We start from the raw sequence: 19,021 nt of genomic DNA, 5'->3' as shown, positions 1-19,021 counted from the left end.
TACAGTAGTATTTAAAATACTAGCTTGATGTGAAAATAAGAATAATCACTTAATTTAATTTCAGAAGTAGTATATATTTTTGAAAGCTGTGATTATCAGTCCCTCTGGATGACCACCAGAGAACCATCACTATTCTTACTAAGAGACAGAGACAACAGTAGCAGGCAAGTTCCTTTAGAAACAGAGATTATATACAATTTTTCATTTGCCTCAGATGATTTTGTTTTAAAGAATATACCTAAGAGTTAAATTCCTGCAATCACATACTGCCTCAGGACCCATGACAAACTGCTTTCAATAAAACATTTCACATGCAAAAAAAGAATTTTAGTGCTGCCATAGAAGGCAAAATGGCCATGTAATTTTGTGGGAGGCCACAATGAATCCTGGAACAAACAACTGTAAAAAAAAAACCCTGCTGTAGTGTATTGGCTAATAAGCCTAAAAGCAAGGATACAGAATATTATTGCATACTTGTTTTTCTAGACCTAACATGATACAGGAAAACTCTTCCGTGACAAAGAGGCACAACTTTCCTGTAACGTCATCAAATCAGTTACAAAAAACAATTCAGATTTCATTTTTACCCCATATGAAATGTAAACACTATGAAGGAGAAAGAAGCATCATCACAAAGATGTGGGGTTTGGACCTTTAATAAAGATATGGTGACTGTGTACCTTCAATAAATCTAGCATTGGTTTTGTTAGTAATTAGAAAACACTTAAATCCCAGAACAGTAAGCAAAATAGTTTTAAGTTCACTGATTGGAAAAAACATTCTTTTATGCTACACAGACCTAAAATAAATACTTAGAAGGAACTAAGAATATGCCACTATATCTTGGTTTTCATTTTCCTTCAGATAGAAGTGCTAGAATAAACATTTGTACTAGTTTACATTGCTGTGTTTTTATGAGGTTAATAACTGAACTGCCAATCAAAACCTGTATAAATACAGTAATTAAATACCTTCTGCTTTAGAGGCACTTTTATTTACAAGAGAGCTAGCCAAGATTTCCAAAGGACTGCATGGTCTGGCTTGCTTTGATCTCATAGACACAAGTTTCTTTATACCTCTTGTTTTGCTATTTATTACACTCCTTGTGTGATCAGGTATGGAAAGAACACCTGCATAGAACAAATACATCAGGAAAAGTGTGACTTAAGAGGAATAATTATGCAACACACATTTCAATAAAGTAACTTGTGAAGAGCACTTCTGCAAGAGCACTTTGGCTGCAATGCTAGATGGAGAAGTATGCATACAATGGGCTCAGAATAAAAAGAGGGGACCAGCACTTAAACCCAACATCAGAGATACAATCTGGCATCTACATCAACACATTAATCACCATTCAACTTTGATACACAAAGACAAATATATATATATGCATGTATACAAAATTATATCTAAAACTGAGTTTGAAATAATTATTTTACATATAATTACTTTTAACAAACTTTTTTTAGGACACTGAACTGTGTATTTGTGTACAAATGTATGTACACAAGCAAATATAACTAAAATTAACAGACAGGCATATATATATGTGTGTGTGTATATATATATATATAATCTAAAAAATCTACAAGAATTCTATTCAGTGCCTATAACACTATTATCTTTAATCTCTTACCACAAATTAAGCAATGTAAATTCCAGCTCCAATAATGCACACTTTCCCTCTGGGAGTATTCCATGAGGAGTAGCTGCTTTTCACTTAGCATAGTGAAGTTAATGAATAAGGGATATGTATAATATGCACAGATCAAAATAGAATAATTACCTCTATTCATACTAATGAAAACTTTTATCACTGCATCAGAAACTAAATTACCTACTTGTGCAGCTAGTTTACATTAATTTTTGTTTCAGTGAATGCATTTTATTCACTTGGTAGAAATAAACCTTAACATTATTCCTCTAATTTATTTAAAACAAATGAATGAACTAGAGCTACCATGGGCCAGCATACATATTTTTAGGATGTTACACTTTGGGTGAACTTTCATTCAGCTCATTTTACCACGTTCATCTTTCTATTTTCTGGTGCTGACTTAAGACAGGATGTTATGAAGATACACATTTGCACAACAATGATTTAAGTGTGTTTTAGGCCCCAGAAATGTGACTGGGATTTATGTGGGTTTTTGCTTTTCTGACTCTGTATAGACAAGATACGATTTTGAAGTAAAAATGGTTCTGTAGATACTAGGTATTTTATCAAAAAGAAGACAGACACACACTGTGCCTAAAACCAGCAGAAATCATACAGACAGAGAACATCCTCTGGCTCGAGAAGCAAAGTCCCTATTTTCTGCTACAGGGGATTTTAGAGTTTCAGTTTAGACCTGCAAAACAGAGTAATTAAAGCAATAACAGAGGGAAATAGATTTGTTTAGGAGCTTGTTTTCAAGTTGTTTCTGTACAAAACTTTCATAAATTTTACCTTCACCTTACAAGTTAATAACACCTTATCATCATTATTCTTGTTATAAAGGCACTTAGGGAGCCTGTTCAAAATAAAGTTTAAACAAGCATATTGTTATTGAACTATTAATCAGCAAAAGCCGTAACGGTTATCTGAGTCAGCCTGAACTTTTGCATGTTTTCTTGAGACAGTTCTATGATTAAGTCTTCTAAATCTGTCAAAGTCAATAAAAAAAAAGAGAGCCAGAGTATTAAAAACAAAAAGTTGAACAAAATAAATGTGGCCTATTTTCAGCACAGAGAAGGGCAAGGGATATTTTTTTTTCCTAACAAAACAACCCCTTCACAAGGCAATGTACTGCAACAAATCCTTAGTAACTACTTTGAAAGCATTCACCAGAACGACTGAGGTGGCATGGAGGGAACAGGCTGCAAAAGTGACACAGAAGGAGCCAGAGGAAAAGCACCAGAGACATTCAAATGCCTCAGTCACCTCATGGGATCTCACTGCCACTGACACAGTATTTTAACAGGCCAAGCTGCCAGAGAAAACCCGCTAGGGACTGGCTAACAGATCCAAGATGAAGCAATCCCAAGCCCTGCACAGCGTGCAGTGCCAGAGGCCGGTTTCATGAATCCAGCTGTAGGAACGAATCCCTGCTGGAGCTGGCACGGGAGGCTCAGCGCTCCTGGAGCCATGGCCATGGTCACCATCTCCTCACACACAGCTGGCACACAGGAATTCTGCCACTGCTGCATCTCCATGTCAGCACTGGGCATTTAAGGGCAGGAGTCACCGTGAGCATCCCTCCAGGCAGCTCACCTAAAAGTTTTACCACACTGATGTGCCACTACAGCCTGACCATGCTGGTACCACGGATGTTTATTTTGGCTTACCCCAAAACAGGAATGGCCACTCCTCTGTGGGCAGCCCTGATCCATCCCAGAAGTCCTACATTGCCTACCATGATCCACTGAAAATGTCCAATAAGCTTTCTCTTAAGACTGACAAAACATCAGACTCAGGAGTGGAATATACAACAGGAATCATGTGCCTATAATGTAGCAAATGTATTTGAAGCTACAACTCAAAAGCAGCTTAAATAAAAGGAAGATAATATCAGATTACATTAATTTAGGGATAATGTTATAAAAAAAGAGGTTTGCATGAGAACATCAGCTTTCTAGTGTTTTCTTCTAACTTTTCACAGCATTAAATGTAATTCCTTATGGTTCTTAAAAAACCTTAATGTTAAAGAAAACACATGTAACTTAAAAGAAAAAAATAGGCCAACTTAAGTGTTTTTAGAAGGTAATTTGATTTTACTCGGTGACCTTCAAGTGTACAAGCAACCACTTACTGAGAAGTGCTGAACACTGAACTTGCAATAAAAACAAGGAAAGCAGAGGGCAGTCATGAATGTCGACTGCCTCACAGCCAGCAGGGCATCTTCATAACCTGTTAACCTATCTACATAGTTTTCAACTTATTGTCATTAAAAAGATAAGTTTCCCCTTTCTAGAGGTTGAAGTTATTAATAACTATTGACAGCTATAAATGAAAATAAAGACAAGGTATTATGCAGAAGGCAAGAAAAGTTTTTTTTCTTTTCAAATAGGTCTAAACCAAAACTGAAAACATGGCAGCATTCATACTCAAATCCCAGGTGGGATGAGTACTAACTCCACAGAAAATCTCTGTTGACAACTAAGTATTTTCCTGCATATGCATTACCCCTTCACTGCACTATAAATACACAGGAGTTACCCTCCTCCCAAAATGCAAATATATACATATATACACCAATTCTGAAACATAAAAATACCAGGAATTTGAAAAGAGGAGTCTCATCAAATGATAAGGGTCTTGTTCACTGATGACAAGTGTCTTGTTCACTAACAAGCAATAACAGCTTTAATGAACATTCTACTACACACCAAAAAGGTACCTGACATATACATATATATATGAAAGTACCACTATTATTACTTTAACTCCTTTGGACAGAGGCAATTCTTCTACGATGAGAAATTTAATTACATTTCAAAATTAATTTGAGTTTACTGTACATGCAAGTTACCCCGATTTTCACTTTGATTTTCAGGTCTGTATTAACTACCATAATATATATAAGTAGCTTCATATCAAGACATCCTAATTTTTTATGTGACACTGGAACCTACAATCAGCTACAGCAAAAATCTACCTTAGATGATTTGCAATCTGTAGCGACACTAAGAGGAAAAAGAAAAGACCATGAAAGAAACAGAACTATGAAGCACACACTACCTTCCAGCTTCTTTTAAAAGTGCATGGAATGAACAAATCTGCATTGCAAATTGACTACACAAGAAAAAAAGAAGTGGCTATTTAATCAAAAAACAATCATTGGCCTACAAAACTCATTGCTGTCCAAAGTCCTATTCAATCAATTCACATTAAACCAAGCACAGTATTCGGGTCTTCAGTTGCCCCTCAGGGTGCTGCCTCCAAGAGAGCTGCAGCAGAACTTTTATAAGGGTGTGTAGGGACAGGACAAGAGAGAATGGCTTCAAACTGATAGAGGGCCCAGAGCATTTATGGATGCCCTGTCCCTCAAAGTGCTCAAGGCCAGACTGGATAGGGCTTTAAACAATCTGGTCCAGTGGAAAGTGTCCATTTCCATGGCAGGGTTGTTGGAACAAGCTGTTCTTTCAATTCTCTTTCAACTGACGTCATTCCACCATGCCAGAGCAGCCAGAGGGAGGATGTGCCTGGAAGCTGGGACCCTCTCCTGAGTCTCTGCCTGGGTGGAGGGCATATCCCAGGGCACAGATCAAGTCAGAGCAGCAGTGAGGCTGAGGAACAGCTGATCCCACCTTAGCCAGGCAAGCAAGGATGCAGACACAGCAAGCATGAAGTGACTGACTGCACCAACATAAACACCTGTGCTGTGAAGGGCTCAGAGGGGGTATTTTCTCTCAAGCACACCATGATGTATCTGTGCAGAACACACTTTCTGTAACCAAATAGCCAGGGGCACAGTGCCAAGACCTCCTTCCACCTTCTTCAGTACTTTGAATTTATGTGGCTAGAATTTAATTCAAAGTCTTGTAGATTTTAAATTATCATAGCATTTAAGAAAATTGTATTGCCAAATCAAGTATATAAAATCTAAACTAAACCCTCTACAAGTAAGGGCTAACTGTAAGCAGTACACATACACCCATATACAGACATTGTCACACACACTTGCAGCAGCATTAGCAGTTTCAATACAGTCTTTCTCAGAAAGAGAAAAGCCAGAGAAGAGTTCTAACTTTATTTTCACTAGAAGAGAAAGCTCAACATGTATAGCTGCATAGGCCACTGTAAACAGCCATCACACAACTCCTCTCTCTTCTACTTGCAAGACTGCACACAGATGCTATTTTTCACATACTAATTTTCCAACTCTTCTTTTTCATCCATGCTAAAATTAAAAAGATGCATCAGTACCTCATGTGCCAGCAAAGCTTTCTTCTGCAAGTCTACACAAACCACCCCAATTCTATCAGTCTCACAGGAACTCCTCTTGAGAAACCAGTCAGAAAAACAATCCCTTTTTTAAAGAGATACCCAGAATACTCCAGTAATAACCTAACTCCCTGCTGACACAAAATGAACAGATATAACCTCCTAATCTTAAATCAGGTAAACTGGAAAGCTAGGCAGGGTCCTAATGGGAGAGCTGGTCTCTGGACAGACTGTCCCCTAAAGTAAACAGAACATCATCAAGGCAACAGGATAAGCAGTTTACTGGCTTTACTGGCTTACTTTCACAAAAGCTCCTATAGATCCAAGCTGCTAAAATGCCAGTGCTTTGGAAGTGAGGAAAACATTACTTGGTTTTAATATATAAATTCTGTTCCAACAAAACATTCCTTGCGTTTAAAGTTCCCAAAGAGAAGTGCCCAACTGCAGCTGCACCCAGGGATGAGGCTGCAGGGAGCTGTGCAGCAATGGTGACACCTCGTGGTGCCAAGCCACAGAAGCACAGACCTCTCTCTTCCCAAACACAACCCACCTTACACCCACCTGTGGGGCTCTCCTGCAGAGGCAGAGACAGGAGCTACAAATCAAATCTCTGCCTCTTTTCACACCTCCTGTATCACACTCACCTGTCTTAAGAAGTGTCTTCCTAATCCCTGTGTCACAATTTTGACAAGCACACATGGAAAACAGAACAAGTGATTATATTCAATGTTCAATGCACAACTGCTAAATGAGCAGATGAAGAAAAGAAAGCCAGCCCAGTTTAACATCTTTTGGTTGAAATTACTATAGAGAAATGACTGTAAACAAATGTTGCAGAGAAGCAAGTCAACGGGGCCAGTTACATTAAAATTATCATTGTCATTAATAAATTCAATTCAGCTACATTAAAGATTCCTTTCCTTCCTTTTGCCATCTCCCATCCCCAACAGACACTCAAATGCATTAATTTCTGCAGCTTCACAAACAGAAATCTCAGATTCCACACATCACACTGCATGTATTTGAAGTCAGTTTGCCTCCCCACTGCAGAAGTCAGTGCCAAGTTTTTCCAAAAGATACAAGTTTCAGAAAGCAGGGTGTCTATGTCTTTCAGTAAGTGCTCAATGTAAAAGCTACAGAAAAAAACCCAAACTTTAAATGCTGTTATAAAACCAAAGTAGGAAGGCAAGAAATGAAAAAGCACTTTTTTTATTGGTCTGCTCGGGCTTCAGGAGGGTTACAGGAGTGACTTTAGAAGTGACTTGGGTATGTGACAAAAAAATAATAATTTCATGCAGCAGAGCAGCCAAAATTTCAAATTCTTTTTTGGGGAAAGAGTTATTTTCTAAGGGAAATCTCTCTCCAGTTTCCCACCTGTATTTTTCCTCATGTTCATATTTGCACAGTAAGTTTTTCAAGTGACACCTGAAATCAATAATTATTTCACACAGCTAAAATGGTATCTATGTAGTATCTAAAAAATAACAGACCAGTATCATCCCAAGACATTTAGTTTTTCAAAATATGCATGAAAATTTTATTAGTTACATGGATCAATGGCAAGGAACTACTATAAAAAGGGTGGAATTTCTGAAGGTAAATTCTAACAATTGCCTTCTCTCAGAAACTGCATGCCTTGCCTGAGATGGGAAAATCCATTAGGAATTTCTGAAATGGTTACTAAAATATCCATACCGTGACCACTCTATGGCCCCACGGGCTTACCCAGGAATATTTTTTAATGAGTTTATTCTACATCCAGGGTTATTTTCACATCCCTCCTAGAGCAGAAACCTCAGTCACAGAGCACAGGCCATGGATACGTTTCGTTTGCTGAAGCAGCTAAAGGAAGAGGCCAAAGAAAACATGGGGGTCCTTGTGCAGTAAATGGAGGGTGCAAAGAAACCGGAATGCTCAGGACTGGGGAGTTTTAAGAGTCAGAGGAGAACTGGTTTTACATGAAGTGAAACAGTAAGGGATTTGAAGCAAGACTACAGAAACCAAGGGCATGATCTCTTGGAAGACTGCAATAACCAATTTTTAGAGCTTGGATGAAAAGATCTGACAGTGTTCTAGAGCAGAAAGAATAAAGAGGAAAATCTCAAATTAGTAGGGGTGAAATTAACTCCAGACCTAGAAGGAAGGGAATACATCTGTTCTTCTCTTTTACTCCCTTTCTCTTTGCTCTCAAGAGCAATAGGTCTATTTTGTGACCATGAGAGCCCCTGGCTTTCAGAAGAGCCACTGGTAGCAAGACCTCTCAGCAACACTCCACTCCTGTGAAATTGCACATGAGTACAAATTAACACTGTGTTTAACAGCAGATATTTTTGGCCCTACCACTTACCTCTTGGCAGCACAGTTTAAGCACAGCTAGACATTCTTGTAACATCATGATTCAAATATATCCATAAAGCAAGCCAATTACAATTGGCTAAGGTCATGTTTCACAAACTTCTAACTGATAAGAAGTGAAGCTTACCTATTTTTTTTGGAATTTTCATCTTTCCCTCTTTTAACTCCAAAAATTCTCGTAATCAGAGCACTAAAAAGAAGCGTAGATGAATTTCGTACCTAAAGCAAAAAAAATAAGAACTATGCTTTAAAAATCTCTTTCAAATGTACTATTTTTTGAAATACAGCCATTAACGTGCAGTCAAAAAGAAAAACAGCTGAGTGAAAAGCATGCTACAGGTGAGCACATGGAAACTATTAATTCAGACCATTCTTCCAATGCAAATAGTACTACTGGAAAGTTATAGTCCTGTGGAGATGTCTATTATAAGGAATACACCCAGATTTTTAGTAGCTCAAAGCATTCACCCTTATGCAGAGCACATCATGAAGGGCTCTACCTGAATATGCCATATGGGATCCTTAATTCAAAAGCAAAGTAACAGTCAGAATGAATGTAAAAGCATTTTTACTAGCTAAGTGCACTGATTCAAAATTTAACAGCCAGAGAGACTTTAACCTATAAGGAACCTTTGTCCCTACTTTTTGTGGATATCAGTACTTCACATTAAGAAAAATTAAACAAAACCAAGAAAAATACCAAAATTATTACTTTTTCCACAGGTCTACATTATTTTTTACTGTTTCTTAAGATATTACTTTCCAGAAGCCTTAGCACTACCATTTATAGACATGACCAAAGCTTCACTGAACAGTACCACCCTATATCCTCTTAAACTAGAGGAGAAGAACTAAGAATTAACTTACTGCCCAGACAGGTGACATAAATCCTAGTATTGATGCTTTTATTCCATCTTCAACATAAGGCATGATGTTTTCACCTAAACGTGTGTCCCTGTACAGCGCCCGGAGGATATTTAAAGCATGAACCTGTGGTGGGAGAAGAAATAAATGAAAAATATAAATTCATCAGTAGATATCTTAAATTTAGTTTGTGTTTTACAACAGTGAACATGCAAAGCAAAAACAATCTATATATACATTTACAGCACTTTATTAACATATTAAATACAAGAAACACTGCTGCTTAAAAATGAATTAAAATAGTGCTGCAGTAAACAATGCTAATAAGTTACAGTTTAAAAATATATTCCTCTAACAACTATAGTCCAGGCATTGCAAGTGAAGGCCAACATTCTTTTATCCTTAGCTTATCATGGCTGTAAAAATAACTTTTGAAGTTCAGAATCATCTTTTCCAAGATTCTTGACACGCTGTAGATACTGTGAGAAAAAATAAACTACAACTCACAGGAGGGCAATATTAAGCTAAAACTGACAGCCAGACTCACTTTACCATGTGGAGCATTTCTGATATTTCTCTACTCTCTGTAAGGGAAGGTGGTAATACATAGTTTAATGGATTTTGACAAGGCTACATAAATTTATACCAGTAGAAAATCTGGCAGAGTCATTAGGACATCCTTCTGTATATTGTGAACAAATTACGGTTTGCACTCAGAAACAGAAAGTAAATGATAATATTTTGAAGATAAAGGTCTTGCCTTTAAAGTAAGTTATTTTAGTATTCCAAATGCATGTACTTAAGTTTTAGGAGTTACTAAAATCAGTTTTCATGTACTGTTTTACTATGATTCATGCATAAATAACTCATTTGTTTACTTTAAATGTAAGCAAAGATTGCTTGTTCATTTGCAAACTTGTAAAAAGGAAATTACTTATCTATCTGTTTAGAAATATACTCTAGGCACTAAATTGCTCATATATGACTTCATTTGCTGTACTAGAAAAAAAAATATGGAATTATGCCCAATCCATTTTTTAATATGTTTCACAGTAACTTCATAACCTCTGCACATGCAAACACATTTTAAAATTTAGCTATAGATAGTAAGAACAGAATATCCTCATGAAAAACACATGCTTTCCTTAACTGTTTGAAATAGTGCAAACACACTTTCGACATTTTCCTTTTGATGAGAGGCTGAATTTTACCTGTGGAATTACACTTGAAGATTCATTCAAAGGTGCAGCTAGAGATATCAACTCTTTCATTGTCATTTTCAGTAAATCTGTTTTGCTCTTCTTTGGTTCTGATGCCAACAAAGCCTATGGAAAAGAGGAAAAAAAAAAAAACAGAAAAATCAGGTGTTTCTAGCCATTTTTCTGTACTACCAGTTCTGCTCTTGTTCCTGTATTTACATACCACAGCCTAGCTTCTGACCATACTGATAGACTAAGAAAAAGTTGCAAAAAAAAGAAGTTTCAGTTTCAACTCAACGTTTTTTAAAGCTGCTCAGTATAAAAATCATAACATTTTGGACAGGTAAAGTATCTGCTGTACTATATATACTTACACTTCCTAATTAATATACATTTTTTTTAAGATAGTATCACCTATTTGAGATGACAAGGGCTGGCCAAAGAATAAATTCTGGTTTGCAACACAGGATAAAACAAGTAGTGCATTTTTGAAAAAAGGGAAGAGATGCATCCATCTCCAAACAGTATTTCAGGGGATAGGACATTCAGCTGAGATGAAAATACTCTAAATCAGTTCTCTAAAATTCAGGTCTGAATTTAGAACAGTCTTTCTCTCTTTATCTCATAGCTTTTTCTTTTTTAATTTTTTCCAAGTTAGTACAAATGGAAAATCATAAATCATTTATTACCAGTAAAATATGATTATCCATTTGTGTTTTGGGGCCTAGAGTCTGCTCTGTATCAGTAAGAACCAAATTAATTACAAAGTTTAGGCAGAAATGCAGGAGTCATTTCTGACAGTTTATTAGTATGTTTAATGATAGGAGAAACAGAGATGGTAGGTGGGAAATAAAAAGGTGTTTATGAAATATAAAAGAGAGGAGAATGACCTGAAGACTAGAATTTCATAATGTTAAAGCTGAAAACCCCACCCACAAACTGGAACTGCACCTTTGCACTACTCAGTAATAACACTCCTATTTTAAAGAGTTCATGGAATGGTTATAACCTTAAAAATTACATATTGTTATTAAAATAGATATGCTTTAGGTTAACAAGAGCACATCACAGGATGCAAATAGCAAAGAGACTACACTGCATTAATAGAACAACCTTTTCTTACTACTGCTAGGATACACATTACAGCTTGTATTCTTATTATCTAAATGCCACATGGCATTGAAGTTTCAATTCATTTTACTAAGTCTATAGGCACATTCAAAACTACTGCCAAAGAACACCACCACTTCTCTTTACAGTAAAATTGCAATTTGAAAGTACTTTATTTCAGACTAATCCCAAGGTTAATTTCAAACTCACCTGTTAAGTGACTAGACTTTGTACTCTTCCAGAGCTGTCTATCCACAAAGCTGAGGCACAGTGCAAGCTTTGCTCTATGGAGTCAGTAGGCCAGCTGCAGACTACATGTTATCTGCAGTGGGGTATCACTGGGTCCATCTACTCCTTACAGTAACCTGATTTTTACATAAAAAACTGACTCCAGCATGCTTTTTTTCCCCCACATTATCAAGATGAAAACTAGATAAATGTCCGTCAGACTCAAACTGCGTGGTGTGGATGGGGAAACTAGAAAACATGAAATCACCAAATTCCTTTTGCAGACACTCTTAGAATTGAGAAAGATATTTAACTGCTGAAACTGAGCAGGAAAAATGGCTCTAAAACCAGTGCCCTACTTCTGATCTCTGCTGCCTTGCACACACATCTAGCAAAGCCAGCAGAATTCTGTGAGTGACAGAAGAGGTCAGACAGAAGCCGGCTGCCTCAACTTTCTCAGGGCAAACTTGGAGTGGAAAACAAGCAAGATGAATTATTCTGGCAGGGAGAGCTTGCTCCCAGCAGTCCCTCAGATCCTTGGAACGTGCTTGAGACTGTACTTCAGAGAGTGGAGAAAGTTACAAATCATATAGCTATCTCTTGGACTTAGAAAACTGGTTGAAAATCAAGATCATGAAGGTTAATTTAGGGGAAAGCAAATATGGCTGCTTTAAGGAACAAAGGAATGAAAATAAGTGAAGTGCAATCTGCAAAACCAACTCTGAAGTGACTGACCCCACATGTGGATGAGCTGCTGCATACTAATGCTGGGCACTCAGCAAGAGGTGACACTTCCAGCAGAGACAAAACACTGCCATCCCACCATCAGTTCTGAACTTGGCAGAAGCCAGAGAGGCTGGGATTAATGGAGCTGAAGGTTGCACAGGGAGTGGGAAGAATGTGAGAGCATGGCCCCACGTTCACAGATAGAAGCCTTCAGTAATCTACTCCTCCATTGTACTTGAGACTGACAGTCAACACCAGTTAGTGTGACACTATTACTTGTGCTTTACTACTGTTGAGTGGCCTTCCCAAGCACTTTGAAGTATTCAATAAGCCAGCATTTTACAATTCTGTAATGGTCTGCTCATATTTTACCACTTTCCTGCTTTGCACTGAAGTACAAGGTTAACAAAGCCTTACTTGAATTTGCCAGAATTATTACATTTGTAAACACAAAGTCTAAACACAGTCTTTAGAAATGCCATTGAAATTTACCACAAGCCAAAAATCTCAAGTGTGAATATAACTGAAGTGCCAAACATACAAACAATTTCTTGGTTGCATAAAGGCAATCAAAGTCTGTATAAAAAGAAGCCAAACAACTGTTTGATCAAAAGTGGTTGAAGTGGGAAAACTAAATATGCTATTTCCTTTTTTTATGCCCCTTCTGGACAACACATTTAAATCTGAGTCAGTGATACTAGTTGGTACCTGTATGTAGAATGGAATTCCTGCACTCCGTCTGGTTGCACACAGTGTGGAAGAAGGATCACAAGATTTGAGTTCTTCTAACACACAGCTTAGCCAGTGCTCTGGCATCTTGTGCAGACTCTCACTGTTACATCTACATCAAACAGATACATCAGAAACATGAAACAAGTGAATAAAACAGGGACAAAGGCAAAGAAAGTACTAAGCAACCTTACAATTTATTTCTTACTATATGTTAATATCTCCACACACATTCACAGTTTTTTATTATTAAATAAGATTAACTTTAAGCAAAACTACATTTTTTTCAGTGTCAGTACCAATTATATTTGTAAGTGCCACTAGCAAAACATATTTAACTGAACAGAAAACAAGATTCTGTGCTTTGCTGTAACAATTCTCTTCTGCTAAAAAATTATTACCATGTTCTGGAGGAAAAAAAAAAAAGACAGACACACATCAACCACTGTGTAGGAAGTGACACTTCACAAATTCCAATCTTTGTTGCCACATGACAGTTGATGTGTGCCCCTTACGCTAATATTCATGTTTATAACCATAAAAACTGAAACTGAAGCCCCACAAAATAAGTAACATTATGTAAATAATCCTGCAAACCATACAGCTATGGAAGGAATGAAAAACAAGATATACCGCTCTTTTTGATACTAAGTCAGCCAAACTTTTCATAAAGCACTTAAATTGCTCTCCTATCATCAAATACTTCTCCTCTGCAGTTGTAAAACCCAGCACTGCCTGAAAGCAAAGGACTTCCAAGGACAAGGAAAAACTTAAGTCTACTTCAATTATTGGTGCTGCTCAGTTCAATGAAATGTATCACATTCAGTGTGCAGCACCAGCCCATTAATCTTATGTCAATGTTCCAAAAGAAACATTCATTGGTAAAAAAATTTCTATTAACAGGACATTGTTATTAAAACTTGTCACACTGGTTTGACACGTGATTCGGAGCAGAAGCAATAATTCATCACTGTGGACAATACAATTGCAATTATCTCAACCATGCAGGACTTGCCTTACCTAAAAATATAAACTATAATTAAATTTGTGATTAAGTAGCGAGACTTTACAGTAAGACTACAATCAAGTTTTCTACCTGTGTGACTGAAATGAAGACTTTAAAAGAAAGGGTAAAAGGCAGCAGGTAGTAATGAAAAACCAAAATCTAATGGAAGGCCTGTATCTGTTCTCTTCTTCATCCTCCTCTTATTAAAGCAAGAATTTACATAGGCTACAAACCTGATCGTGGACAATAAATGGGGCTTTAATCTGTAGTGAAGCCCCACCCTTCCTTCTTTTACAAAATAAACAGAAAATTAGTAATGCAGAAACCTGAGGTCGCAAGAAGTGCCAGACAGGTCAGCAGAAGACACTTCTTACTCTTTAGTAATTCCGGCAGGATTTCCAGCACATCTCCCACATTGCTACCAGGCATTCTCCCCATTTTATTAAGGGCAGCACCTCTTCCAAAGGGCAGTCAGAATGTAAACCACCAGTCCAGAGCTCTCAAGGAACCAGACTGCACAAGCCATACGTCACCTCGTACCATGGCACAGAAGAAAGGTTCCTGCCCCAAGCCTATGACAGAAGCTATCAGATTAACTTGGAAACTAACAGTGAGCCCTCTTTTTTTTAACTACTCTCTTTCTTTTGCTGATGAGTGGCTTGCCTTTTCTTACTTTCAGGATGCATTCCTTTGCTCACTTTTGGTATGCAGTGAGGATACAATTCTAGGATGGAGATCACAAAAAACTTCTTATGGATCTCACCCATAAGCCTCAGCATTTAAGACACTGCTTTGTAGTTCTCTTCATCCACATCAACAAATTCTACAAAATCTGCTGCTTCTGGTCATGGAGGGACCTGGTCTTACCTCCCCAGCTAAGGAGAATTTAAATGTCTCCATTCAGTCATGCAGAGAACAGTGCTCATCTCTCTGCAGTATGTTATCTTAATATTAACATGAACACCCCATGAGAAATATCTACATCTGCTGGGGTGCAGAGGAGCACAAAGTAAAGCATTAAGGAAATATTTAGAAGTTGCTATGTAACACACTGAATACTTTATTCTTAAGTAAACTGAAGGATTTTTTTCCTCTCAGTATTAGTAGAAAGAGGAGAAGCACACTGAAGTCAAATAAACCGCAGACTCCCTTAAAGCCATATTGCTTTGATCTTGCCACAAGTAATTCTACCTTGTTCAGTCACCCACCACTGCACTTTTATTTATGAGAAGGTGAAAGAGTTACTGCTGTAGAGTTAGAAACATTAGAGACTATTGACTTTGCAATGGAGATGACTACTCCCTTCCATTTGGCAGCTCTGTCTCCTTGTGGTCTGGCAAGAAGAATATTGTCATAAGAAGCAGGTGGCCCTAAATTTTAAGAATAATGAAGCTTTACAATAAAAAAATTAAAGCCTCAAGATCAAATGTCATTTTCCAGAATGAAACAGTAATGATTTCTATCAAAAAAATACTGTTGATAATGACAATATGACACAGTGAGCTGATACACAAATTACTTAAAATGCAGTACATTAAGTGTAATCCAGAAATTTGTGTCTGTTCATCTGTCAGTTAAAACAATTTCATATATACTCTTTCTGTAGTCAGTATCAATGAATATGAAAGCCTGGCAATCCTAAGTTAAAGCTAAACTCTTCTCCCTAAGTCATATATCTGGATTTTCTCCTATCTGAAATAAATGGTGTGTTAACAATGCATCAATCTTGAATTTTGCCTATCTGGATGCAAGTGCCTTGTGGCATAAACATTACATGACCAGAAGCATTCTTCTATATGTGTATATCCAGAATTCAGTGTTTCCAACCACTGTAAGCAGTTCTTATTTAGGGAAAAAGTGGATTTCTTTCATCTTTTTTTTTTCTTTCAACACACTTGCAGTATTATTCTTTTCCACATAAGTAACGTGATTCCCATTTTTTATAGACACAATACTGCCCCTGGTACTTCTCACACCAAAATCTAACCTCAAAAACACATTATTATTCAAGCTATAATTCTGCTTTTATGAACAACTCCTCTGAAACCACAAAGTCCTTCCACTTGCTTCTTCCTTCTCATAGCATCTGCTCTATATGAAACAAAACTTCACAATTATATAAGTACATTGAGAATGGTTTGAGGTTTCTCTATCAGTAAAGCAGAGCAGAGAGTACCTTGGGTGGCTTCAAAATTTCAGAATGACAGTATCATTGCCCCATCTCTCTCTCACCAAGCAGGAAGAGGAATGAGAGGGAAAATGTGAACAATGTCAAAAATTAACACATCATCAACATGAGCAGTGCCTTAATATTGTATCTAATACTTCCTTATGTCATGCATTTCCTAACATACAAGCATCTCAATATATAAGAATAGTTTTTAATCCCACTTTCTTTCTTTTCTTTTAACACTCTTTTCTTCACATCTGTGATTACACTTGTGCTGAAAAGTTATTTATGATTTTGGTAAGTTTCACTAGAAAGTCCATTAAGTGATATTTCCATTTTACAAATCTTCCTGGCAGATAACAGCAGGCTGGGAAAGCAAAAAGTTACAGTCACTTCAGCGCAAAAAAATTACATAGAAACAGAGTTTACTGCAAAGGTTAAGTGGGGGTCTATTCCCAGTTCCCTGAAAGAAATATTACAAAAGATCACTGACTAGGTACAGATAATTAATTTTCTCTGATACTGACAGATTAAACATTTTTTAAAATCATGACTTTTATCTTCATATTTTAGAAAATTACAGTTTTAATGTAATTTAAATTTACTGCATCCTCTCAATAGTGCCCACCATGTTTAAGTTCCAATCAAACATTTTAAAGTATTCAAGATAAATTATTACTAAGTAAACACATTGCACTGCATATTACTCATCCCAAAACTTATCCTTGCATTCTGAAACTTTAGCGAAGCAAAGCACTACCCCATAGCTATGCAATATCATTTCAGATTTCCAGAAATCTACCTGATCTCTCAACAGAGAGATCACTGAATAAAATAAATGTAAAGCAGGCAAAATGACATTTGGGACCATGAAATTGCTTGAGTAATAATGATTACAGGAGATTCAAGTTTTCAGGTTTAAAACAGATTTCTGACTTTCCTGAACCACCATGTTATCAGATCAAATGAGCATTTTTTAATTTCTCCAGGCCTTTGACAGGAAATAGTCTTTTTAAAAACACATTGCTTACTTCATTGATATGAATGTTGCTTGTTATGTAACTGTATGGTTTTCTGAAGGTGCAGCTGCAGGCAACATTTAACAGGCATGACAAAGGGAGCACTACACTCCCAGAAGGAATATCAACAGGGAAACAGAAGAATGGTAACTAGCATGTTAGAGCAGACTCAGCAATTTACCTCCACATTTCAAGACAGATCAATTTCATCAGGTTTGTAAGCAATCTCTGCAGAGGAAATATTTTTGTTTCACCACTAAACAAACAGGTCTGAATACAATCCTTCTGTCTAGAAAAAAGTCTGCTCTTGGTTCTTATAAAGACTAGTGTTTAAGGGTTGTACAGCTACAAGCAAGCTCAGATAAAAGACACTGCAGCATAAAATTTTGAAAAAGTGCTTGGCTATAAATATATGAAGGACTATGTTCAACTGGAGTAATTCAGAAATGCCTGAGAAAAGGATCTGACACAGTCCTAGTGACAGATGTTTTACTGTGTTTTACAAAAAGAACAAATTCAAGTGTCAGGGATGCTTCTGCACATCTTGAGTTCAATCCAGTTCAGCATGGTATTGAGCTGTCCCAGACAAAAGCTTTCTCCTCTGGCATTTGTGGACACAGCAGTAAATTAACAGAGATTCTAACACACATGCTTCAAGACTGTCCATGAGCTATGGAGGGAAGCAGGCCAGTTGAGATTCACTTGCAGAATGGAGGCCCCAGCTGCAGCAGGGGACATGGAAAGACTCCATGACAATCAACAGACCTGCAAGGCAGCTGCATTAATGAGACTTAATTCACCCCTTCTGGAGGAGAGTCTCAAAATACTCCTCATGTCCCAGGAGTACCAAATCAAAGAGTCATTTCCTGTTCTGGTATCAGTCTCCTTTCTCCTTTGTTTTAAATACAAATATAAGCCTTGAGACCTGTAGTTCCTGGAAAATATTGTCTTTTGTTGAAACAAATGTACTTCCACAGAGCTGCTCTCCAGTTCTTATAAATCCTTTTTTCCCAAAGGAATACTTGCTCTACTTGAAATAACTTTAATATGTTAGGCAGTATGGAAAACTAAAAAAAATTGTAATGGACAACTGCTAATTCAGAAGAAGAAACATCCTTAATTTTGGAGGGCTTTTATTTTGGATGATACATACATATCACTTAATGTTTGAATAATTTACAGGCAAGCAGAGCTCTCTTGGGTTTGACTCTTCATTTTCCAATCTAACATAAGGCTGCTGTTAAGTGGATTGCACTCAAATATAATGGCAGAAAGAAAGAGAGGCAACAAACAGTTACTTTTCCAAAGTCTTGGTAGATTTGCTGTACTCTATTTGCCTCAGCTTTTAAAAGAAATTTAAAAACTGAAAATCAAAGAAAAACAGCGAGTCTCCTATAAACTGACTGCAAGGTTTATCTGTTTTCCATTATGTCCTGCTTTTTACTTTGCCTTTGCTACAAGACAGCCCTGCATATTCACTGAGATCAGATCAGTGGGGCTATACCTGTCTGGATTACCTCCTGTTTCCCCTCACATAGACTCTTGGTAGTAAAAGGTCTGTTTGCTGCTTGTTTTTTTGGTGTTTTTTTTTTTCTTTTTAATTGTATTCCTTTGATGGTGAGACTCCCTCTTCACCTTGATGGGAGAAAACTTACATGACCTTAGAACTTCCTGAACCAAGTTTTC

General features: G+C 37.0%; 1 protein-coding gene across 4 annotated transcripts in view; it reads right to left on the bottom strand.

The window, feature by feature from the left end:
* The window catches only part of THADA (THADA armadillo repeat containing), a 150,116-nt gene that overhangs the window by 106,242 nt on the left and 24,853 nt on the right, over positions 1 to 19,021 (bottom strand). For all 4 annotated transcript variants that reach the window (XM_079333023.1, XM_079333024.1, XM_079333025.1 and 1 more), the window contains exons 23-26: positions 13,120 to 13,252; positions 10,360 to 10,473; positions 9,152 to 9,274; positions 8,412 to 8,503 (exon numbers count right to left, since the gene is read on the bottom strand). In XM_079333023.1, the coding sequence (XP_079189149.1) occupies positions 8,412 to 8,503; positions 9,152 to 9,274; positions 10,360 to 10,473; positions 13,120 to 13,252 (462 nt within the window). The remainder of the gene's footprint in view (positions 1 to 8,411; positions 8,504 to 9,151; positions 9,275 to 10,359; positions 10,474 to 13,119; positions 13,253 to 19,021) is intronic.

Source organism: Erithacus rubecula (assembly GCF_903797595.1).
Source record: "Erithacus rubecula genome assembly, chromosome: 2".
Lineage (NCBI taxonomy): Eukaryota > Metazoa > Chordata > Aves > Passeriformes > Muscicapidae > Erithacus > Erithacus rubecula.
The sequence above is the reverse complement of the archived record's forward strand: the minus strand, read 5'-3'. Positions and strand labels throughout refer to the sequence as shown.